The 25967-nt window shown below is 40.5% G+C and overlaps 1 protein-coding gene across 5 annotated transcripts in view; it reads right to left on the bottom strand.

Annotated features, from left to right (window-relative positions):
• Positions 1 to 25967, bottom strand: part of NDRG3 (NDRG family member 3) — a 72262-nt gene that overhangs the window by 23335 nt on the left and 22960 nt on the right. For 2 of the 5 annotated variants that reach the window (XM_026503440.4, XM_026503442.4), the window contains exons 3-8: positions 20508 to 20543; positions 8493 to 8598; positions 7154 to 7274; positions 5306 to 5368; positions 3482 to 3542; positions 2316 to 2402 (exon numbers count right to left, since the gene is read on the bottom strand). In XM_026503440.4, the coding sequence (XP_026359225.1) occupies positions 2316 to 2402; positions 3482 to 3542; positions 5306 to 5368; positions 7154 to 7274; positions 8493 to 8598; positions 20508 to 20543 (474 nt within the window). Of the gene's footprint in view, positions 1 to 2315; positions 2403 to 3481; positions 3543 to 5305; positions 5369 to 7153; positions 7275 to 8492; positions 8599 to 20507; positions 20544 to 22625; positions 22706 to 25967 lie in introns of those variants that run through there. The other 3 variants (XM_026503443.4, XM_026503441.4, XM_057312538.1) reach the window with 2 other exon arrangements.

The raw sequence follows: 25967 nt of genomic DNA, 5'->3' as shown, positions 1-25967 counted from the left end.
TGGGGAACAAATTGATTGACTTTTAAGTTGACCCAACTGATTGACTTTTAAGTGGAACATATTCAGTATTTAAACTAATTTAAGTTTGTTGGTTTAATTAAGATAAACATGTCTTTAGAGTTATCAGCATTAAATACAAAACTTTTATTCTGCCAAGGTTTGCTGAAGGTGAACTAAGCTCATGATTTCTGTTGTAATTTGTCAGCAAAAAGAGGGCTTAAGATGATGGTTAATTTTGTCTGTGTCAAAGTTTCCATGGGTAATTGTTAAGATAGCTTTCTAAGTCTTTGGTAAACTGAAACTTTAAAGTTTTGCTTGGATGATAAATTGGACTGAATTTGCTGGACATCTAGGCCTTTTCCAAATAGGATGGACTAGTAAAGCATTGATTATTGAACACAGGTTTGTGCTTTTGGCTTCTTCTGGCAGAAAACTAAGGATATTTTTATTTTATTTTTAGAAGATTTTATTTTAGAAAGAGAGTGAGCGAGAGAGAGAGCACAAGCAGGGGCGAGGGGGAGGGGGAGAGGGGCAGAGGGAGAGGGAGAAGAAGACTCCCCGCTGAGCAGGGAGCCTGACACAGGGCTCCTTCCCAGGACTCTGGGATCATGACCTGAGCCCAAGGCATATGATTAACCGACTGAGCCATCCAGGTGCCCCAAACTAAGGATATTTAAATCTGTTGAAAAACATGCTTTGTGCTTAATTGACTCATAAATTTTCCATCTAAAGAATTCTGGTGTAAGAATTCACAATTGGTTACTACTGAGTTTTCACTGGAGACTAAGGTTTCTAAGAGTTAAAATTCTGCTAAATGTAATTAAGACTGACGAAAATAAAGAAAGTAACTCTATATGTAAAAAAAGTTGGAGATGTGTAAGGAATATGCAAGGAATGGGAATACATTTTTGTTGAGGTAAAAGAAAGTAATTTTGTCCTAAATGTGACCGGTTGTTTGGAAAGAAAAGCCTTCAAACAAAATCTGAATGCAAAAGAAAGTTGTAGACAATTTGTGAAGGGAAATCTTTGGAAAGGAATTTTATTTTTTTAAGTTTTTTTTTTAAGATTTATTTACTTATTTGAGAGAGAGAGACTAAGAGAGAGAGCACGAGCCAGTTGGAGGGGCAGAGGGAGAAGCAGGCTCCACACTGAGCAGGGAGCCAGAAATGGGGCTGGATTCCAGGACCAGGGAATCGTGACCTGAGCTGAAAGCAGACACTTAACTGACTGACCCACCCAGGTGCCCCTGGAAAGGAATTTTACATGTCATCAGAATGGACTAAAGTTGAAATAAATGGATTTATTTATTTTTAAAAAGATATTTATTTATTTATTATTATTGTTTTTTAATTTATGGGAGAAAGAGAGTGAGCCGAGAAAGACACAGAAAGAGAGACAGCGTGAGTACACTTGGGGGTTGGGGGGAAGCAGAGGGACAGGGACAAGCAGACTCTGCGCTAAGTAGCGAGCCCAACCTGGGGCTCAATCCTACAACCCTGAGATAGATGGATTTTAAAAGTACACTGGCAGGGGCACCTGGGTGGCATAGTTAAGCGTCCAACTCTTGGTTTCTGCTCAGGTCATGATCTCAGGGTCTTGAGATCAAGCCCACATCCAGCTCCGCCCTCAGCGGGGAATCTGTTTGAGATTCTCTTTCCCACTCCCTCACCCTATTCACACCATAGATTATTTAACAAAAATGAAAACATGTACTGTGGGGCACCTGGGTGGCTCAGTCAGCTGAGCGTCTGACTCTTGCTTTTGGCTCAAGTCATGATTTTAGGGTTGTGAGATTGAGCCCTGCACAGGGCTGGGGATGCTGGGCTTGGAGTCTGCTTAAGATTTTCTCTCCCCCTCTCCCTCTGCCCCTCCCCTCACTCTCTCCCTCTATAACTAAGTAACTAACTAAATAAATAAATAAAATAAAACGAACTACCATTACACCTAACATGAAGGTGGATCGCTGACAACAATGAATGAAAAAAGCCAGATACAAAAGAATATGTATTCTAGCATTCTAATTATATGAAATTTAAGAATAGAGGAAACCAATTTATGGTGACAGACGTCAGAGTGACTGTTATATCTGGGAAGGAGAGGAAGTATTAATTAAAGAAAAGGCACAAGGGAATCCCCGGAGGTAGAAATATTCTGTATATTGACTGAGTGGCAATTACATATGTAAACATTCATCAAGCTATATACTTAAAAGTTTTTGCCTTTAACTGGATATATTTCAATGAAAAAATAAAAATAAAAGTAAGACATTTCAAGAAGGGACCAAGACGAGCCAATGAATACCATTTGGTGCTTACTTTGGAAGCTGCCCAGTCAATCCAGCCTTTAGCACAAGGGTCAACGTTAATGAGCACAAGGCCTTCCACGAGCTCTGGATGATTGAGCTGAAATAGGAGACAAACAGAACGTTCAAAAATTCCACTCCCAGCATTCTTCTAAAAAATACTGGAGCACGGTTCATCTCTTATTATGCATTATGCCATAATGCCTCAGATTTGAAAGTAAGACTTCAGAGAGGTGCTAGGAAGAATATTTGGAAAAATTGCTCTTTAAGTCTGACTTAGCAACTGGAAAACCAGTTCCTTAAAGTGCTTTCAAATGATCTTGCCTTGCAAGGATCTGTGAGGAGACGTGATATTTATTTCTGCAGCAGAGGAAGGCACTTGGCATCTCCGCAGTTGTTTAGCTTATGGTGGGTCTTCCCTGCTGGGAAAGTACCCTTGGAACTACTTGGCATAAGGGGCTGCTGCGGCTTATACTGGCGAATTTCATACTCATATGCCCTTGTCCCCAAAAGGAGCTTCTTACATTTTTTTCAGAAACCACACAAATGGGTGACACCACCCTGCCCCAGAAGACTGTCCTATGACGCAGGAGGCATCTAAAAAATTTCTTTATTTCTATTTCTTAAGTAGAAATCAAAACAAACATTTCTATGTACACTCAAAACTCTCTAGTTTACTTTCCTTCCCTCTGATTACACTGATTATGCTCACTATAGAAAATCTGATAAATAGAAATTATAAAAATTAGGAAATAAAAGCTTGTATTTTACCTAACTATACAACATTAATCCCTGTTCACATTTTGGTATATTTCCTTCCAGTCCTTTCCTATGCTTATGACAAACTATGTGGATCTGTAGTCTAACTTTCTTGTTAACATTACAGTATATGTGAATCACATATCATTACAAGCTCTTCTTACAAAATTTTAAAGGCTGCACAAAATTCCATAAGTCCTCTCTAACAATTACCTTTTATTGATGATGTACTCCCTCATTTGTGATTTTTCAGGTACTGTAAGTACAAAACAGGGCTTTATAAACAAACCTGTATCTGCTGTTCACGGAATTTACAGAAATACAGAAGACCCAGAGTAGTACCTGGTAACTAACACAGAAGTAGAGCTGTGACCTAGGCAGTGCCTCAAGGGTATTGAGACTAATCCTCTATGTACTTACTGCAAATCTGCTGAGGATGTAAGCTCCAGCTCCAACTCCAATCCCAATGATGCTTTTCAGACTATGAAAGGGGATATAACCAACACCGATAAGGTTAACTCATTTGGAAGTGACATGGCATAATGGAAAAAATACAACTGGGTTCAAATCTGGCTCTGATGCTTACTGGATTCTAGAATTTGACAAAGTTCTCTAATTCTGAGCCTCAGTTCCCATCTACAAAAGGATATAACTACCTACTTCTAAGTTGATTTTAAGGATTAAATGAAATAGGACTAAAACCTGGGAGTCATTCTAACAGTTCCCTCTCCTGTCACCTCCATGTCCAACTCAACAGCGAGTCCTGTAGAGTCTACCTCCAAAATATTTCTTTCCTATCTCTATCTCCTTCACTGCATTCCCCTGAGGGCATCCAGTACTCAGGCTATTACCTCTTGCCTGACTGCTGTAATAGTTTAAAGGTCTCCCTGCTTTTTCTCTTTTACTCCTCTCCAACCCATTCTCTCCACAGCTAGAGTAATCCCTTTTAAAAATGTAAACAGCTTGGGGCACCTGGGTGGTGCAGTCAGTTAAGTGCTTGACTCTTGGTTCTGGCTCAGGTAGGGATTGAGTCCTGCATCTGGCTCTGTGCTCAGCCAGGGAGTCGGCTTGTGGATTCTCTCTCCCTCTCCCTCTGCGCCTTCCACCTCTCTAAAATAAATAGACAGATCTTTAAAAAAATAAAAAATAGGGGCACCTGAGTGGCGCAGTCGTTAAGCGTCTGCCTTTGGCTCAGGGCGTGATCCCGGCGTTCTGGGATCGAGCCCCACATCAGGCTCCTCCGCTAGGAGCCTGCTTCTTGCTCTCCCATTTCCCCTGCTTGTGTTCCCTCTCTCACTGGCTGTCTCTCTGTGTCAAATAAATAAATAAAATCTTAAAAAAAAATAAAAATAAAAAAAAATAAATTAAAAAAGTAAACAGCTTTGCTGAAATGCAACTTTTATAGAGTGATCATTTTAAAAGACTAAATTGAAAAAAAGAGTAAAATTAATGCACATTCTTATCCAACCCATTTTTAAATTCTACATCTGAAACTAAAAAAAATAAAAATAAATAAAAATAAAAATAAAAGATAAAACTGGATATCAATCCCCTACTTAAAACCCATACATATCTTTTGAATAAAATCCCAAATTCTTACCTGATCTGTGAGACTATGTAATCTGGTCCTTGCCTCTTTCTCAGATTTCACTCTGTGCCTTTCTCCTACTTGCTCACTTGGTCTAAGACTTCTGGAAATACTATTCCCTCTGTCTAGAATCATCTTGCTTGGCTCTCTGTCTAGGTCTCAGCCTAGATGACAACTTTTTTTTTAAAAGGAATTTATTAACGGAATTTTTTAAAAGATTTTATTTACTTAGAGAGAGAGAGAGAGCACAAGCAGGGGGAGTGGCAGGCAGAGGGAGAAGCAGGTTCCCCCAGGAGCAGGAAGCCCAATGCGGGGCTTGATCCCAAGACCCTGAGATCATGACCTAAGCCAAAGGCAGTCGCTTAACCAACTGAGCCACCCAGTTGCCCCTAGATGACAACTTCTTAGAGAGGCACTGCCCAGCTAGCCATATCTCTGTGAACCTGATCCTTCTCTAATATCACCCTCACTGACTTCTCTTATAGCACTTTAGTTGTGATTATTTGTTTGCTTATTTGCTGTTAATTATTCCTCCCACTAAGATGTAAGCTCCATGAGGACAGTGACTATTCCTTTTGCTCACCATCATAGCCCCAAGATTGGACACATCGTAGAAAGTCAATAAAAACTGTGAAAGAACTGAAGAATGAACCTACCTTAAGTGGGTAAGAACAGGAGGCAGCATTTCAGCCAACTCATCCATTGTGGGGTACTGGTACCTGAAATTCAGAAGATACCTCTGACTTAGAATACACTCACATTTCCCAATCACAAGAATAGCTAGAAGAATATGGGGTTCTTAGATAAAAACATTCTCTTTAACAAAGGCTGAAAGGAGATGAAGTGTGGAAATGATTGTGACATGTTGTGCAACTCTCTACTCTTCCACGCTAAGAAGAAAGAAGAATCCATGTTCTCCATATTCTAAAGGGCAGTCTCTGGGACCAGAGGAAGCCATTTGAAAAGAACAGGTAATATGGCTCTCTCCTAGTGCATTTCCAAATCCCTAATAATCACTTTAACTGAGATTGAGGCTCAGTAAACTTCCAGCAGTAAGAGTCAACTGAAGAAGTGGCTCTTGGTCTGTGGCTTATATTCAGGCAGCTAAAGGAAAGAATAAACAAAGCCTTACTGGGCCTAACCACCTAGTCACAGTTCCTGGACTCATCATGAATGCTGATTTGCTTTACTCAGGCATAAGATAACATGGTTACTATATTGCTTTTGAATCTGGTGTATGATATGAACCATAGGATCCTAAGATGGTCAGGCAAGTCCAGAAACTGATTCAGACTAGGAATCCAACAAAAGGGAACATCCAAAGAGATTACAGAAGCAGAGATGGAAAGAGATCTTGAGACAATCTCCTATATATGAGGCAGGATTTACTCTGTACCAGACAGAGGAGGCAGCCTGCTTCTGTTTGAAACACTTTTTAAGCAAGGAAGTGCTCTTGAGCCAGTTGTGCACAAAACAGAGAAAAGGAACTGGATCTTTAGTTGGATATACGCTGGTCACTGGCCAATTTGCATCTGAGAGACAGAACAGCTTCGACATAGTCAATAACGTGGCTTCTGGAGCCAAACTGCCTAAGTTAAAATTCCAGCTCTGCTACTTATTTGTTATGTAATCCTGGCCAAGTTACTTAACATTTCTGGGCCTCAGTTTCCTCACTTGTAAAACAGGAATAATAGTAAATTTGTCCCAAAGGTCTCTGAGGATTAAATGACTTAATAAATGTGAAGTGCTTTAGGCGGTGTGAGGAATGTTGTTCCAGTCCCACGTAAGTGTTAGCTCTTACTCATCTGCAGGGCTCTACTTCCCAACAGTCACTGGCAGAGGCAGCTCTGGAGAGGAGCCAAGGGAAAGGGGAAAAACCAGCATTCTACAGCTTGTGCTTTCACTCCTCTTCCCAAGGTCTTCTCAGTAATTACAGTGTCCAGGGAACAGTGAGGGAGACTGTGGCTCCACCATGTAAAGCAGGTTTAGGATGAGGCCAAGAGCTCCAAGTCCACTCAAAATGCATCTCTAGCTGACAGGGCAGCTTCACAGAATAAACAGTTACAAAATATCCAAATTCCTGTCACCAGATTGGGAGGTAAGGTTGGCGAGGTGCTCCCAGGAAGCTCAGAGGGATTGGAGTTTGGGCCTAGGTAGTTGGAAGTTTCAAGGAGGGACACAGAAATGACAGTTTTAAAAAGATGATGAAGGGGACAGATATAGGACAGCGAGAAGTGGGTGTTTCAGACACTTAAGCCTTGCAATTACAGGGAGACAGAGTCCCATCTATGGAGAACCATTCCTGGATATAGGAAAACATGCAGTTTTCCTCAACACACTGTACATAACAGTCCTCTTGGAGCAAGAAGAGAAATAGGGAGGGTGGTTGGTTGATAAGTATAACTCCTAGGCTATGCTAAAATCAACACTACTTCTCCCACTGGAGCTCAATCATCTGCTCGTCTAAATGCATGCCTTCCAGAAGATCCTGCTTGTGGCCTTACCCTGTTGGGAAAGAGGGTGCACCTTCCTGCTGGCCTGGGGCATCCACATGACAGACAGCAAAGTGCTGGGTGATCTCTTGCATATCTTCAAAGTTAAAGAATGCGTTGAAACAGGATTTATCTGTAAGAGTAAAAATACTCATAAGACGCAAGTTCTCTATCTCTCCCCAATTTTCAACAGACTGTACATAAAAGTCCTCTCCATTTCTCTCCAGTTTTCCTTCACTCAATTAATTCCATAATGTCGTCCTCTTTCACTCTTTTCCCCCCTTTTAATCACTGTTCCGCTAAAATGAGGTGTCTGAACAATGTGATTTAAGCTGCCCTAAAGGCTGAATACTAGACATCTCAATGACCTGAAAACAACAATAAATTCTCAATTCTACACAATGTCTACAAAATGGGAACCGATTCTGGTATTGCATGAAATAATCTTGCACCCATAATGCTATCATTTCTCATGTACCTTATTCCTCCATCTGACACAGAGACGCTGACTACATTCTAAGAACCTGGCTAGAGTAAATATCCTGGGCAGCTTAGATTCACCATGTGGAAGACTGTCTCTTGGCAAAATTGCTGGGGTGTAGAGAGGGGCTGCTGCTTCACTTTCTACCCTATTAGTATAACTGCTTATATCACTTCTCATGCAAAAGAGGCTACAATAGCTCCAGCACTAGACTGTAGCCTCAAATGTAGGCCACTTTTGTAAGCTAGAGAAGCATGGGACAAAACACAAGTATAGGCTCTGAGCCTGTGGCTAGGGCCAGAATCTTATATTACCATCTAGAAAAGTCCACTTAAAATCACGGATGACAGGCCACAGCAAGAACACTTTCACTAATTCATCTTGAAGAGCTCACAACAAAGTTAAGTTCAAACTTTGGATTTTCTAACTTGAAATATAAAAAGAACCAAAGAAGTATAGATGTAAACAAAATAAACAACTGATTTTTTTCTTAAGAGACACACTTTATTTTTTATTTTTTAAGTAATCTCTATGCCCAACGTGGGGCTCACGACCCCAAGATCAAGAGTTGCATGCTCTACTGACGAGCTAGCCAGGCGCCCCTTGGTTCTACTCTCTTAACCAGTTCATCCTTTAGCAGTTAAGACACAAAGGTGAGATATAATTCCAGTATCCCCAAACACATTCTCCTGAACAGTTCCCAGACACCGTAATCCTCCCATTAACATATGTGGCAACGAGGAGGGAAGGATAAGACAGAGAGGAAAAAACCTGTGCTCTGTTAGAACACTGGGATTTCTTCTTTTTAAAAATAAATACACAAAGTTCAAGTATTAAAATAAAAAGGAAGATATAAAATCAAATACATACGATTGAGGCCAATGTCATGATATGTCAGGATAACTGGTCTGTTTCCTTTTGGTAGGCCTCTGATGGTGACATGGACCACACCGTGAGTTGTTTCTATGTCATGTTCCTGTAACAAGAGAATGTATGGTCTCAGCAAAGGCAGAATGGACTTCCCAGGTGGCTGAAGTTCCACAATACCTATTTACTGCTATTTCCTACTTGCAGGGGCAGGACACATCACTGGACTATAAGCATACCAGAGAGATGTTATGATACACACTTTCTAATTCCTTCCAGATAAACAAACAAACGAGAGGAAAAAATACGTCTTCTCATCCTCACTATCTTAAGTGAGGGCAGTCAGGGATCTGTTAAGAATACACTTGCAAGTGGCTATGAAAAGGAGAACAGCAAGCTGGATAAGGAGCCAGATAAGACTTAGGGAAGAAAAGTTAAGGAAGCAGAAGATATGAAGGAGCTGCTAGGTTTCAGAGCCTCTAAACTAATGTTCAGCAACTGATAAATTCAGTAGACATCTATTGGTGCCTCTGCCTAACATCTCTTCCCCTCTGGCAGCTGCCCTCCTGTGTCATCCATACATTACAGGAGTGGCTCTTGGCTGCCATGTTTGTAGAAGTAACGTTATGGTTATGGCTTTTGGAGACAGGTGGGCATCTGGTTCATGCTGGGTATGCATCCTTCCCTGAGAATATTATAATTGGGACAAAGATTTTATCCTTGACTTGGTTGTTTCTTGAAAAGAGAAGCAAACCTGGAGCTTTTATTTTATTTTATTTTTATTTTTTAAGTAGGCTCCATACTGGGCATGGAGGGGGCTTGAACTCACAACCCTGAGATCAAGACCTGAGTTGAGATCAAGAGTTGGATGCTTAACAACTGAGCCACCCAGGCACCCCACTTGGGAGCTTTTAGTAGACATTTCCACTGCTCTAGTTCTTGGTTCTAGCTGTCTCTGATCTTAACTTCTGAGACATTCCTGGATTGTGTCTAGTTTAAGCTAGCTTAGGTGGGTTTGTTCCCTGCACTCCCAAAGAATCCTAATAGAGACAATGAATAGTTTAAAATGTAGTCAGAACAGAACTCAGGAACTAGATAAAGCTGGAATAAGTTGCAATTGGAGCTGCTGGGACCAGCACTAAGAATGACTGGGCAGAAAAAAGGGAACTGTAGAGAAGTCACTGAGATTTATTCTAGTACTCTTGGATGTCTGTATTTCTCAAAAATAAAAAATTACCATGCCTAGACTAGTGAATTTCTGCTGATGAAGTCCTCGCCTATCTCAGAGAGTCTGATAGTAGTTAGGATAAGATTAATTCTTTCAATAAGAATCCCAACAAAGGCAAAGGGCTTCCAACTTAATTTGCTATCTAATAATGAACCTCATCAGAACTTTGGTTTCTTCTCTGATGTGGGGCACAAAATAATCACGGCTAAGTCAATATCAGTGTATTTCAAATCACAGGCCCCAGGCTGGAGCAGATAATCTCTATCAAATCAAACCATGAGTGACTATTTCTATGATTCTCTATTTCTGCTACCTTCTATTCAAGCCTATTCAAAAGGCTTGGAAAGGGGATATAAGAAATGAAGGAAAGAACCAGATACTTCGAACTGGCTACGAAATAAAGTAGAGGGTTTGGATGGGAGGAATATAAAGAAATAAATTCCAGTTACTGTACGAGCATTTCTCTTGTAGTAATAGCAGACTTACCAAGGAACCACCTCCCCGCCTCTTCCACTAGCAGGTTCCTTCATTAAACAACTATTTATTGAATCTCTACTACCAGACCCTGGATTGAGGTCTGCGGATAAAACAGTGAACAAGAGAGATGTGATCCCTGTTCTCACAGAGATTATGTTCTAGACAGGATGGTAGGCAATGAACATACAAATCAACCAACCCATAATAACAACATGTGGTTAAGTGCTATGAAAGAAATAGGAAACTGTGATAGAAAATCGAGGAGAAAGACATTAACTCTATTAGTAGTCAGGAAAGTGCAAATTAAATTTAATGAGATGCCATTTCACATACGTCAGAATGGCAAAATTTTTGAAGTCTGATAATACCAAGTGTTGACCAAGATACAGGGAAACAACAACTCTCATACACTGCTGGCAGACATGCAAACTGGAGCAACTACTCTGGGGAACAATTCTGTAATGTCTAGTAAAGTTAAGAGGTGTCTACCCTACAGCAGTTTTACTTTTAGGTGTAAGCTAAAGAAATTCTCAAACATGGTCATACACACAAAAAGATATACACAGAGGGGTACATCACAGCCTTATTTATAATGTCAAAAAAATTGCAAATAGTCTAAATATTCATCAGTAGGAAAACTGATAAATTATGATATATTCATATAATGAAATACAGATTAAAATGAACTAGAACTAGAAGCATTAATACATAGAAAATCTTTTTTTTTTTAAGATTTTATTTATTTATTTGACAGAGAGAGACAGCCAGTGAGAGAGGGAACACAAGCAGGGGGAGTGGGAAAGGAAGAAGCAGGCTTCCAGCGGAGAAGCCTGATGTGGGGCTCGATCCCAGAACGCCGGGATCACGCTCTAAGCCGAAGGCAGACGCTTAATGACTGCGCCACCCAGGCGCCCCAATACATAGAAAATCTTGAAAACATAATGCTAAATAGAAATGCAGAGAGGTATGTATATACCACTTAATGCAGATTTTTAAAAAGCAACACTATATAGACTGTATGTTTACATACATATATTTAGGGTATAAAAACTTGGAGAAGGAATGTACCCTAACTTTAAGATTGTGTTTCCTTTTGGGAGGTGACAGATTCATAAAGGAACTCAAGGAGGCTTTGATCTCTCTCATTTTTTACCACCTTCCCCCCAACACTCCATGTTTTACTTCTCCAAAGAGAAAAGGAATAAAGAGGAAGAAGCTGGCTCCTTGCCAGATGGGTGACACTACAAGAGAACCCAAGTTGAAGAGAATGTGCAACAATATGTCAGCTCCACAATCAGGTTGCTGGAGACTTCATTCTGTCATATACAAACCTTCATTTTACTAAAATACTCCGGCTTGGCCTTAGCTGTGCTACTGAGGATGGAGGGGAAAATACAGTTAACACTTGGCCCAAAGACTAGCAGGACCTCCCAAGGTCAGGTAACTGATGAAGAGAGCATGCAGAGGGATGGGACGCGGTGGGGGATAGTGAGCTTTCAGGGAAGTTCAGGAGAAGGATGATGAAAAAGGGTGATATAACAAATGGGGTAAAAAAAAAAAAAAACCCAAAAACAACACAAACACTGTATAAGTAGAGGGAACAAGGCAAAGTAACCACTCTGTCATCATCCCATAATCTGGAGAAATTCATAGTTAAAACTGGATTCCTACAGGATTTCAACCTTTTAGGGAGATCTCAGCCCTTACCTCCCCATTACAAGCCCGCAGATCGTGTAACAACCGAAGTATTCATGGGCCAAGAGTCCTGGGCCCTATTTGTCAATCTGGTTGCCCTATTTGGAACAACACTTATTTGTCAGTGTCTCATTTAGTTTCTCTTCATTTTCAGAGTATGTGAAAGTAAACATTCTTAGTAGAATAAAAAAATATGAAAAGAAAGGAGACACTCACCTCCACATGGACTCGTACATATATCCTTTGTGACTCTGTGTTTGAATAGCTGGAACAAGACTCCATCTGGAGATGAGTGTGCAGAGCCCCTGGCTATGGTCAGGCAATTGCAGGGGGGATGCTGCTGCCACCTTTCTGCTTTAGTCAATGATCATCTGTTTCACAGGCTGTTTTTCCAATTACCTCACCCTTCACCCCAGCATTCTAGAGAGTGTGACTACACAATGAGAGCCTGTGCTCAAGGGGCAAAGCACAAATAGTGTCTAACAGGCTCTGGTCATAGATCTTTCCCAGCACTATGATTATTTACCATCTCCAAGGCTACGTACTTCTTGAACATGATCTCTTTATTCTCCAAGCTATAAAATGACCTGAAATCATATTGGTCCCCTCTTCATCCTGGACTGCCTGCCTCTCCCTCTTAATCAAAGATGTAGCTTTCAATCAAAAAGCCTTTTAAAGAATTTAAGAGTTTATGGGGGTGGGGGGGGCTTGGAGGATGGGTTAAACAGGTCAAGGGGATTAAGGAGTGCACTTGTAATGAGCACACAGTGATGTATGGAATTGCTGAATCACTTTATTGTACACCTGAAACTAATATAACACTGTGTTAACTGGAGTTAGAAACTTAAAAAAAAAGAATTTAAGAGTTTAGGATATTGCCATTACTTCTTTTAAAGAATTATTTGAGAGAAACAGAGAGAGGGGTGGGACAGAAGAAGAGGCACAGAGAGAATCTTGAGCAGACTTGGCCCGATCTCACGACCCTGAGATGACGACCCGAGACAAAACCAAGAGTCGGGTGTTTGAGTGACTGTTTATTTTACAATAAACTTTCACCTTTTTTTCTGAGTCCTCTTCCCTCAGGTAAATGTGCTGTTACCAGAATTACACAATCTGACTTGTCTTATCTCTCTGAACTCAGTTAACTTTTGATCACTTCATGCCCTGGTCAGTCTGAAATAGGTATGTGACAACTCTCGGAAATGTCAACATTTTTGTGAGCATGAAATTTTATTCTGTTTCTAATAAGCAGGCTACTTATGAGCCCTGGGTACAGTTTTTGTTATATAAGAATTTTTGATATAACACCTCTACTACCTTACCTCTGTGTAGTGGTGTGAGGTTCATTTGCATAACCTCATTTACTCCCATAGTAAAATAATCTGCCTCCAGGATTACTCAGCCTTCCGCCTATCAACAGATCACCTCCTTTTTAAAGTTCCATGACACCTTTCCTTGACTCTAGTTTCAGCTCTCTCCCTCCTACCTCTTACTTCTTTCAGCCTAGTTCAGTCTACACTCTTACAGACTGCTTCCACTGTTACTTTTCAACCACCCACAATTCTCAAACTTCTGACAAATCATGCTCTTCATCTGAAAGCCTCTTTTTTTTTTTTTTTAAAGATTTTTATTTATTTATTTGACAGAGAAAGAGACAGCCAGCGAGAGAGGGAACACAAGCAAGGGGGAGTGGGAGAGGAAGAAGCAGGCCCCCAGCAGAGCAGGGAGCCTGATGCAGGGCTCCATCCCAGGTCCCTGGGATCACGCCCTGAGCCGAAGGCAGACACTTAACGACTGAGCCACCCAGGTGCCCCTGAAAGCCACTTTTATGATATGTTAGCACACATCTTTTTTCCTTCAAAGCCAACTCCAATATCTTCCTCATAATGTTAACAATGAGAAGAAAAAGAGTGAATGGTCATTTAACCCACAGGCAACAGCCCGGAACACTGACTCTCCATGTAGGAAAGCCCAGGTAAGAGGGGGTCCAGGTCTGGCCAATTTAAACACCCTACCCTTTGGCCATAGTAAGTGGTTTAAAAATGTACACGTGACCCATACATACTAAGCCTACAAGAGTCCACCCCTGGACTTTTCCCTAGAGTTACAGGTAAAGATCCTCTCTTAAGTAATGAGGCGGCTAAACTGAAGAATATGGTTTTGGGGAAGCCGGCAGCCATTGTGCCCATGATATGACAAAGCTCATCAGGGAAATAAAACCTTCTAGCGACAGGGGAAAAGGGAAATGAGAATGGGGTGCCAATAAAAAGGACATCTGTTTTTCCTGTAAGATTCTTTTTTCTCCCCCAATGAGAATAAAGTCACCTATATCCTTAGAACTTACTAAAATCAACCTCCTCCTTGACCATGCCCACAAACAACTATAATGAAATCAAACCAAAAAAGGTGGGGCATCTCAAGGGGAGGAAATGTGAACAAAGGCCCCCAGAAAGGAAAAGCACGAGGCAGAAGTGGGGTAGGCCAGCAATAATTCCAGTTTTCCTGAAGGTGGGGAACGTATATAAAGGAAGCAGTGGGACAAGAGGCTGCAAGGTAGACTGGGGCCACGTTCACATCCTTCAAGGCCAGGGAAGAACATGGAGCTGGTCAAGCTTTCTGACACAGAATGTAGCAGCTAATTGAATCCCAGCTCTCTCCAAACACCTCTTTTCTGTGGAAAGAGTGTTCAGGATATTTATTTCCCATAATCCTTATTTTGTAACAATGCCCATTCAACAAGTGATCTGCAGGAGTTTAAAGCTGTTTAATGATTAATGCAATGCAGTGCCAATTAGATGTACGTTCCTGAGGTCTTTTTATCTCTTGTAGCTTTTTCTTTTCATAACATCAGGTATGTCGCCTAGTAAATTGTAGTAATGGTACCAGGAATAAAAACTTAAGGAATTTTTAACTTTTCAAAAAGAAAGAGTTTAAAGCTGTTTAAATGCTTTAGAAGAGGCAGCCACAAACATACATTTGAAATGCAGTACTAAGTACCAATCCTCACAATTGAGTCCTATAAATCAGTCTTCTAAATAGCTACTGCAATTAAACAGCTACCATGAAATTACTCAGCCCTTGGGCATGCCTGGATTATTCTAGGAACAAGAACTCCATTCTTATGAGTTCACTGTATTATTAGCCTCTTCTACGAGAATGATATATCCTGGTAGACAGCAGCTTTTCACTCTCCATTAATATTTATTGAGTACCTCTCTGGTAGAAGTGGAAGACAATTTGATAAGACATGCCAAGAGCCCTAAATATACTCATTCCAAGAATCCATCTAAAGAAATATTCTAAAATGTGGGTAAAATTTATGCACGAAAATGTTCAGTGAACTGAACATAAGTGATCTAATTTCCAAAAATAATGGAATAGTTAAGTTATGGTATAGCTAGATGAGGAAATAATAGGCATCTACCAGAAATTTTGTTTGAGTGCTTTAAAATTATATAGAAAAAAAATAAAATGATATAGAAATGAGATTGTGTTCTAATATTAAGTCATAAAAGGGGACACAAGGGTATATCCAGCTTGACAACCACATAAACTTAAAAATTACTTTTATAAAAATTATGCATATAAATATACAAATCTATCTCAATATTAAACATTAATATAGTTGTCCCTGGATTATAGGATTATGAGTTTTTTTCCGATTCTTTATAATTCTGTTTTCCAAATATTCAGAAATAAGCATGTACTCTTTCATTAACCAGAACATAAAAATAAAAACTGGAAAGAAATATAACAAAATATCGTTATCTCTAGGTAGGATGACAGGCAACCTATATTTTTATACTTTTCTGAATTTTCTCAATTTGTTTCTGATGATATGTGTTTTTTTATTTATTTATTTTTTTTAAATAATCTCTACACCCAACGTGGGGCTTGAACTTAAAACCCCAAGATCCAGAGTCAATGCTCTACTGACTGAGCCAGGCAGGTGCCCTCAGATAAATGTTATTTTTTTTTAAAAACTCTTTTTATTTTATTTTATTTTATTTATTTATTTGTCAGAGAAAGATAGAGCACAAGCAGGGAGAGCTGCAGGCAGAGAGAGAAGCAGGCTTCCCACTGAGCAAGGAGCCTGATGTGGGACTCGATCCCAGGACCCTGGGATCATGACTTGAGCCGAAGGCAGATGCTTAACCGACTGAGTCACCCAGGCATCCCGGTAAGTGTTATTTTTAAAAGCAATATGTCATATATATTGCTATAGCATCTGTCTCAGCTCTAATTCTAAGCCTTTAAACAGTCTCACAAGGAGAGGAGAATTAAGCAGCACTGACGTAGACAAATGGACAATAAGCCAGCTGATCCATTGTTTCAACTGGCAGTAGGCTCTTTTCTCCCTTCTCATCAATCCTAAGCATGTCACCTCTATCTCTTCCCACATTATCTTATATCCAAATAAAACTGCCATTTGCCTCAGGGGAGCTAAATATCAAAGAAGTCACTTAGGATGATCAAAGAACCAAGAAAAATGGTAAACCATTTTTTTTTCTAAGTAAGCTCTAGGCCCAACATGGAGCTTGAACTACAACCCTGAGATCAAGAGTCACATGCTCCACCGACTGAGCCAGCCAGGTGCCCTCAGAAACTATAAACTTCTGATTATAGTTTCAATCATTGGGGGGGGGGGAGCACGTAGGTGATCGGTAAAGAAAATAGAGGGAAAACGTGGTTTAGACTGAAGTTGTGAGCTTGTTTGATGATTCTAAGATAACTTCCCAGGGACATCATCAAATATGCCTTAACGATTTTTCTGAGGCAAGACAGAGATCAGAAGGAAGCCCTGATTAAACGGTTTCAGGTAATATGGTGCCACAGTTATGCTAATGGTCAACACCAATGCCAATGCTGAATGCTTTTCCATTTAGTGACAATGCTGACTTTGGATCTGTTCTGTTCTGTCTCCTAAGAATGCCCAATAGTTTCTGGGACCCCCTCAGGCAAGCCAGGTCATTCTAGACTTCTCAGATCACAGTTTCTAGCTCTTGGGCCTTCTATCAACCTGTTGCTAGACTCCTGACCCAGCTGTCCCAGTCTCCAGAACATCACATAAGCCCTTCACAAAGAAACAGACAAGAATGGTGGTAGAAGAACATTCGTAGGTGCTAGAAGGAGAGAAAAAGAAGGGTCTATGGTTTTTTCTTCTTTAGAGCACAAATCGCCTGTACATTCAAAACCAGTGACAGACATGTGACAGACAGTGACAAACACCACTGTTCTATTTGTATCAGGACTGAACTAAAACTTAGACTTCACAAGGCTAGAACATGTTACTATATTAAGGTTTCATCAAAAATATCAAGAGTTTTTGCCAGACTTTTTTTTTTTTTTTTAATATTTAAGTAATCTCTACACCCAACATGGGGCTTGAACTCACGACCTTGAGATCAAGAGTCACTCTTCTGACTGAGCCAGCCAGGCATCCCTGCCAGACTATTTTTAAGCCTTAATTTTAAAAAACTGATTCATAATTATATTTCTAAAGCTCAATTTCATTTCTATCTAAGTATATTTATGTGTGAAAAAAATCAAAGGATATATACCAAATATCAACACTAGTGAAATAATAACTAATTTTGATTTACTTTGTTTTTTTTTTTTTTTTTAAGATTTTATTTATTTATTTGACAGAGAGAGAGACAGCTGGCGAGAGAGGGAACACAAGCAGGGCGAGTGGGAGAGGAAGGAGCAGGCTCCCAAGTGGAGGAGCCCAATGCGGGGCTTGATCCCAGGACTCTGGGATCATGCCCTGAGCCGAACGCAGACCCTTAACGACTGAGCCACCCAGGTGCCCCTACTTTTTGTTTTTTTCTTATCTATTTTTCAGTGAGCATGTAATTTTTTAAAAAGGTTTATTTATTTTAGAGGGAGAGAGAGAGTGTTCAAGGGGGGAGAGGCAAAGGGAGAGAGAGAGACAGAATCCCAAGCAGACTCCCCACTGAGCATGGAGTCCAATGTGGGGCTTGATCCAAGGACCCTGAGATCACAACTCCAGCTGAAATCAAAAGTCGGATGCCTAATCGAGCCACCCACGCACACTGAGCCTGTAATTTTTTATATTTAATTTTTCTTTTTGGGGGGAGGAGGTACTCAATTTGGTGAAAATCAAAGCTCCTATACTTTTTTTTTTAAAGATTTTATTTATTTATTTTTGTGACAGTGAGACAGTGCACACCCATGAGTGGGGGGAAAGAGGCAAAGGGAGAAGCAGATTCCCCACCAAGCAGCGAGCCTAATGTGGGACTTGATCCCAGGACTCTGGGATCATGACCTGAGCTGAAGACAGACACTTAACCAACTGAGACAACGAAGTGCCCCCCTCTTCTATACTTTCAAGTAGAAGTATACATATACTATTTCTGGAATTCTTCACCTTGAATTTTACTGTCATACTCCCTCAAATGATCTCCTTCTAGGTAAATTATATCAGATATTAACAACAGTCGAATTCAACTGGTTCAACCTAGATCCAAACCATAACTGAATTAGATCAAATTAAAAACTAGTAAACCCAAATTGACTGCCACCACTTATCCAAAAATGACTTATTTTTTGAGTAAAAGACCTATAGCAAGTGATTCTTTAACAGCACTAGGTTGATTCTCTTGTTATATAAAGTACCAAATAGTCACAACAAGAGGTATTTGACACTGATAACGATGCTGTGAACCTACCCCTTACAAAATAAGTTACACCTGTTCTGTTAAAGAACTTCAGCTTTAAGAACAACTCGACTCTTTACAACATCTCAGTTCTAGACATTTCCAGGTTGGAAAGAATAGGCAACGGATCCAGGAAGGGTGGGGTTTTGCAACTGCAATTCTACCCAATGGCAAGTTATGAAACCTGATTTTCAATTTCCTCATCTGTAAAACAAACATAATAAAAATCACCTTGTGACAGTGCTCCAAGAACTGGAGATGATGTATGTTTACTTCTATAGTAAATATTATTATGATATAACTGGTTTGCTTGTAAGATAGATATTAGTTCTTCCTTTCAATGCTAATGCTATAGAGAGACTCCACTGTACTTAATATAAAAATGCTTATCTAAAAATAACTATCTGGGGGCGCCTGGGTGGCACAGCGGTTGGGCGTCTGCCTTCGGCTCAGGGCGTGATCCCGGAGTTATGGGATCGAGCCCCACATCAGGCTCCTCCGCTATGAGCCTGCTTCTTCCTCTCCCACTCCCCCTGCTTGTGTTCCCTCTCTCGCTGGCTGTCTCTATCTCTGTCAAATAAATAAATAAAATTTTTAAAAATAAATAAATAAAAAATAAAAATAACTATCTGGGGGTGCCTGGGTGGCTCAGTCAGTTAAGTGTCTACTTTCAGCTTAGATCATGATCCCAAGGTCCCAGGATTGAGCCCACGTTGGGCTCTCTGCTCAGCGGGGAGCCTGCTTCTCTCTCTGCCTGCCGCTCTACCTGCTTGTGCTCCCTCTCTCTCTGTCAAATAAATAAATAAAATAAAAATAACTATCTACTTGCAGGTGCCTGGGTGGCTCAGTCTGTTGAGCTCTGCCTTTGGTTGGGGGTCATGATCCTGGGGTCCTGGGATTGAGCCCCTCATCAGGCTCCCTGCTTAGTGGGGAGTCTACTCCCTCTCCCTCTGCTCATGCTCTCTCTCAAATAAATAAATAAAATCTTAAAAATAAAATAAAATTAAAATAACTATCTGCCTGTGCATGTACAGGTTGGCTGAATCCTGGAAGCAAGGAAGCTGGTTTTCCAGCACCTTCCTTCCCTGCCCAGTACTGAGTCTACTTTATGTTGCTTCTAATAGCCACAACTATGACATCCATCCCCAAAGTAGGACAGTCAGGCTGCATGGGCTTATAAGGTTCTCATTCCCATGTACTCACTCCTTCCTCCCATTTCTTTCAGGGCCAGTCAATAGATAAAGTAGGTAGATGGAGAGATGCTGGTTCATTTTATTGATTTTCAAATTGGCAACAGAGCTACAGGTGAAAGCAACTAGGAAGAACAAAATCATTTAATTAAATACTAATGAGTCAAGTTGAATTCTGCATCTCCAAGCATAAAACCAAAGGAAAACTGCATTTTGTATTAATAATGCTTAATTTGTCTTTTTCTTTTAGAAAAAGATTTTGTTGGGATACCTGACTGGCTCAGTCAAAGAAGCATGCAACTCTTGATCTTGGGGTCATGAGTTCGAGCCCCACACTGGGTAAAGAGATTACTTAAATAAATAAAACTTAAAAAAAAAGAAAAGGAAAACATTTAGTTGATGTCTCCCCTCCAAACTACCCCTCCCCCACCTTCTCTGCAGTGAAGTGACAACCCTCTACTTAACACCTGTGACTGAGGTTTCCAATATCATTTGAGGAGAGGAGATCTTAATCACAAAGTGACAGTTCAACCCAGTAATCTACAACCATAAAACAGGCACCTGGCAGGCAATTTTTGAACATGAGAGCAAATCATTTTAAATAAACTAGATCCAATGACCAAAAGAACATGAAGGAGTTATGATTAGCTACGAAGAGAGATCCACTTCTACAGGCCACCAGGACAGGGAGGGAAGCACTGCAGAGATCCTGTACACAGCCCCCCTTCGGTGCTTGTACAGTCCTTACCTGACAGTCAAAGTCCTGGAAGTTTCGTGTACCAGTCTGTCAACAGAAGGCAGAAAACACAGTCAGTTTCCCCATGTGGCTTCCCCAAATGTGCAGCAAATTCAGTTCACAGTGCAAGCAGTGCACGTGCAGCCTCTTGGTTGCCATAAAACTAAGATGGTTCTCATCAAAAGGCTTCAGAGGCAGGGTGGGCTCCTAACATATGTTAATAAAAGGTGAGATTACACTTTGGCAAGCTTCGTGTGAAGATAAAGGAAAGGAGCCCGGCTGTCCAGTTGAAGTTTGTAACTTCCTGTTTCCCTACCTAAAGAGAGCAATGAGAACTTGTGGGAAGAGGGTAAAACATGGATCAGAGTCTTAGAGCACACTCACAACCCACCTAGGAAGTACCTGGAAAAAATGGGGTTGAAGGCCAACCCTGAGAAGAGCAAAGGAAGGCAGGAGCCAGGGTGCCCAGAACCAGGAATTAAAGGGTCAAGAAGAAAATAAAGATATAGATGGATGAGAAATGGAAGACCTCGGGGCGCCTGGGTGGCTCAGTCGTTAAACGTCTGCCTTCGGCTCAGGGCTTGATTCCGGCATTCTGGGATCAAGCCCCGCATCAGGCTCCCCCTCTGGGAGCCTGCTTCTTCCTCTCCCACTCCCCCCCCCCCCGCTTGTGTTCCCTCTCTCGCTGGCTCTCTTTCTCTGTCAAATAAATAAAAAAATCTTAAAAAAAAAAAAAAAGAGAGAAATGGAAGACCTGTAAATTTTTTTTTTAAGATTTTTAAAATTTATTTGTCAGAGACAGAGAGAGCACAAGCAGGGGGAGCAGCAGGCAAAGGGAGAAGCAGGCTCCCTGCTGAGCAAAGAGCCCGATGCAAGACTTGATCCCAGGACCCTGGGATCATGACCTGAGCCAAAAGCAGGTGCTTTTTTCTTTTCTTTTTTTTTTTTTTTAAGATTTTATTTATTTATTTGACAGAGAGAGACAGCCAGCGAGAGAGGGAACACAAGCAGGGGGAGCGGGAGAGGAAGAAGCAGGCTCCCAGTGGAGGAGCCTGATGTGGGGCTCGATCCCAGAACACCGGGATCACGCCCTGAGCCGAAGGCAGACGCTTAACGACTGCGCCACCCAGGCGCCCCCAAAAGCAGATGCTTAACTGACTGAGCCACCCAGGCTTCCCGGAAGACTCGTAAATTTAACAAGGGAAAAAGGCAATGTCACTGAAGGAGGGAAAGACAGACAAAACCGGATTCCTAATACACTGGCGTATCTGCTGCATCTTGTGAAATTGCTGATAGGAAAAAGGACAAGTCACTGAGTCATTTAAAAAGCAGAACATAGTCAAAAGATCCAAGAAGAATTCACCAAGCCTCTAAAAACAGATTATATCATAGTAATGTTTGACTGAAAAAAAGAATCAATGGCAATGACTCAAAGGCACTTTTGTAGCATTTCAGATGCCAGAGTTGCAAAATATATGACCTAAGAGTATATAAAAAGGATAATGAATGACGTGTTTCAGAGGAAAAATCCATTCTGACTTGGTCTTTCATAAAATAAAAGCCCCTCCCCGGGAAAAAAAACCCTTTCATTATTTAGAAACTGTGTTATCATAACATATTCTATTCTGTCTAGAATGGCTTCCGGTAGAACTGCTACTAAGCACCTTCCCAAAAGCTGCCCCTCCGGCCAGGATCTAGATATATGATCCCAAAGGAGCTCGAAGCAGTCCCACACCCCTTCAAGAAGATCCTCTTAGAAACAGTTCTGCATCGGGGCACCTGGGTAGCGCAACTGGTTGGGCAGTTAACTCCTGGTTTCAGCTCAGGTAATGATCCTGGGGTTGTGATATCGAGCCCTGCATTGGGCTCCGCGCTCAGTGTGGAGTCTGCTTAAGACTCTCCCTCTCTCTTTGTCCCTCTCCACATCTAGGATAAATGAATAAATCCTAAAACAAAACAAAACAAAACTCCACACACCCCAAGATACAACCTGTCCTCTCCATAAGAGTAACTAGCAGAACCAGATGAGATGGTCTAGAGTGGCACTATCTACTATGGTAACCATTAGCCACATGTGTCAATTAAAATTTATTAAAACAAAAAATCCAGTTTCTTAGTCACATTACTCACATTTCAAGTGCTCAACAGACACACGTGGCTAGTAGCTACTGTATAATTGGGTGGTGCAGATACAGAACATTTCCATTATTGCAGAAACTTCTACCGGACAGCGCTGATCTAGAAACAGAAAGATTCTGAAAGAATAAGGCTATGGATGAGCACACCCTTGTTTCTCTAAAAGTGGCAGTAAAGCCACAGTAGATTACCAATCACAGTGGGAGGAGGTGGCACTGAGAACAGAAAGAGAGTGGTACAGACTGCTAGTCTGAAGTATTATTCCTGGCATGAAACCAAGTTCACAAAATAAAGTCTGATGCAGTCACAGCATGGAAAAACAAGACACCACACAGATGGGACTGGGTAGCACATCTCCAAAGAATGTTGCCATTGGCAAAAGGATCATCGTGTTCCACGGCTCCCACTAGTCCCACCCAATACCTGAGAACTCTTTCAGAGAAGTCATTGCGTTTAACTTCTAATTAGACTGTGAGAAGCAAAAAGAAGGGCCCTCTCATGGACTAGGGTAGATGGTTTCAGTAGGATATGATCACTAAGTGAAAATAAATTAGGATACAAGTAGTCTTTACACTTTGACCTCAACTACATGAATATGCACCAAAAGGACTAGCAGAAAAATACCAAAACATTAATAACAGCAGCTATTTCTCAATAAAGAGATGATGGATGATTATAATTTTCTTTATACTTCTCTACAATGAGCAAGTACCTCCCTTTTGGTAACTAGAAAACTAGAAAAAAAGGATTTGGTATGGTACAAAAAATATGTTTCCAACTTGGTATTTTGTGATATAAGATTTAAAGATTCACTTAATCTGGGGCGCCTGGGTGGCTCAGTCGTTGGGCGTCTGCCTTCGGCTCAGGGCGTGATCCCGGAGTTCTGGGATCAAGCCCCACATCGGGCTCCTCCGCTATGGGCCTGCTTCTTCCTCTCCCACTCCCTCTGCTTGTGTTCCCTCTCTCGCTGGCTGTCTCTATCTCTGTCAAATAAATAAATTTAAAAAATCTTAAAAAAAAAAATAAAGATTCACTTAATCTTTTGAGGAATTATGTATAATGATGTGAAAACAGACCACATTAGGGCTTCGATCTTAACAGGGCTCCCAGAGGTTCCTTTAGAGATTATTTAAGATTAGAGAAAATCACTCTAGATTGAATTAAAATCTTGGTCATAGAATACAGGGACACAAATTCTGATGAGCTATCTGGGAAGCAGCTGTCACTATATGCATGAGTTCCCCTTCCTTACAACCACATGATCACAGTCATGAGGCATTCTGTGAGTTCCTCAAGTCTGAGATGAGCAAAGCTTCTGAAATACCAAAAGCAGAAAGAGGCAATTCTCTCCAGAAATCAAAGTCATTCTTCTTTGTTAAGTATCTAGCAAAAAACAACTATGTGTTCTTTATCCAACATACACAGACTCCCAGAGAAAAAGTACTAATAATTGTATGAAGACTATGTAACAGTTGTTTACTTTAATTCCAGTATAATTAATGTTAGTGTTATATTAGTTTCAAGTGTACAATGTAGTGATTCAACAATTCTATACATTCCTCAGTGTAACACTTACTGTTGTTTCAACCTTTTTTCTTTTTTTTTAAGTAGGCTCCACACCCAGCGTGGAACCCAACACAGGACTTGAACTCAAAACCCTGACATGAAGACCTGAGCTGAGACCAAGAGTTGGACGCTTAACCGACTGAGCCACCCAGGCACCCCTGCTGTTGTTTTAAAGACGTGCCAGATGGTCTTAGAGAATGGCTTCAAGCTTCCTGAGTGATCACCTTAGAGAAAGGATATGATCAGGTCTGTCTGACAATATTTGGCATTTAGAGTGTCTGAATGGAGATCATTAGTTGGTTCCCACTCAACTGTGGTAAACTGAAGCCATATTCTCCAAACTCATTAAAAAATCAGTACCACTCATTGGGTGTATCCTAGAAGGAGGAAGAATTCCCTGGGGACTTAACTATCTCTGATATTTGAGGTACAGGGTTACACTCTAACAAAACTTCTAGAAGTTTCAAGTTCTGGGTGTTTTCTTTTTTCCTTCTGTCCATTTTGGAGGTACCAGTAATTCCATGTTCAGAGAGATCCTTGCACTAAGTAGACTTCATTAGCAGAAAGAGATTCAAGAAAAAAATTAAAATAATAGAATAATTTGGGGAAAGACAGAAAAATTCGAATAAGTCAAGAAAAAAGATATATTATCACTGAAAGTTACAGTCAAGGTAGAAGCCAGCCAAGGGGAATATTTCCTGGTGAAGCCTCAGAGCCAAACATAGAAGGTAAATGAAGCAGCTCAAGAAGGTAAATTAAAAACAAGTCATTCTCTCAAATATAAGGCTGAAGAATAAGCAAGAAGCAACCAAGAATAATCAATGAATGAAGAGAAGTATGAAAAGAAGGGGGTGGGGGGATTTAAAAAACAAATAATTGCTAGTGAGAAGAGAAATGTAGTTTCCTAACATGAGATCTAGTCAAGAGGCATATACAATTTCAAAAGACAGGAAACAACAGATATAAAGAAAGGCAAGATGTATAAGACCTTAGAACCAGCTACCAACAGGAAAAGATCTGAAGCAAATCAACTTCTTCTGTGAACTTGAAGTGGGGTCAGGGACCTGTGTCTGATTTATCACTATACTCCTAGTCCCGGTACTTCGTAAATGTGGTAAACATCATTTCGTAAAGGTTATAAGCATTTCAAAATAGAGATACTCAATTTGAGTAAAAAATGAATACCAAAGTTACATGCAATTGATATGCTAGGAACTAAAGTAGAGAGAAGGAGTTGTTACAACTGTAAAAATTTTAGAAACAAGCTGATTTGGAAAAAAAAAGTCAAAGACAATAAAACATGGCATTTTTAGTAACAAAAGATAATAATCCTTACCAACAGAAAGTAGAAAGATGAGGAACTGTAGAAGCAGAAGGGTTAGATAAGCCTAGAAAATACTGTTTTTCTTTGTCAATAAAGATTAATATAATCAATTAACACAGATTAATAAATCAATGTTTTACAATCATCAATAAACTGTTTTTAAGTAGAAATCTGTTCAAGCTGATAATCCAGATGAAAATTACATATATGCGAGTGTTTGCTTATGAGGGTGTATGTGTATATATACTTAAAGCATCTATATTATTACCTTCAAAAATACAAATTAAGAAACAGATTTCATAAGGAAATTTGTAAAGAGGTCAGATCAGATAATCATCTGCACACTGCTGAAAAGGTAAAATTTCACCTCTAAAATAACCTCTCCTCTAAAGTAACATACTAGCAGGCTAACGACGTGTGTCACTGACCCCCTGCGCTAAAAACTC

Source organism: Ursus arctos, unplaced genomic scaffold, assembly GCF_023065955.2.
Source record: "Ursus arctos isolate Adak ecotype North America unplaced genomic scaffold, UrsArc2.0 scaffold_16, whole genome shotgun sequence".
In the NCBI taxonomy this organism is placed as follows: domain Eukaryota; kingdom Metazoa; phylum Chordata; class Mammalia; order Carnivora; family Ursidae; genus Ursus; species Ursus arctos.
This window is presented reverse-complemented; position numbering and strand designations above follow the sequence as displayed.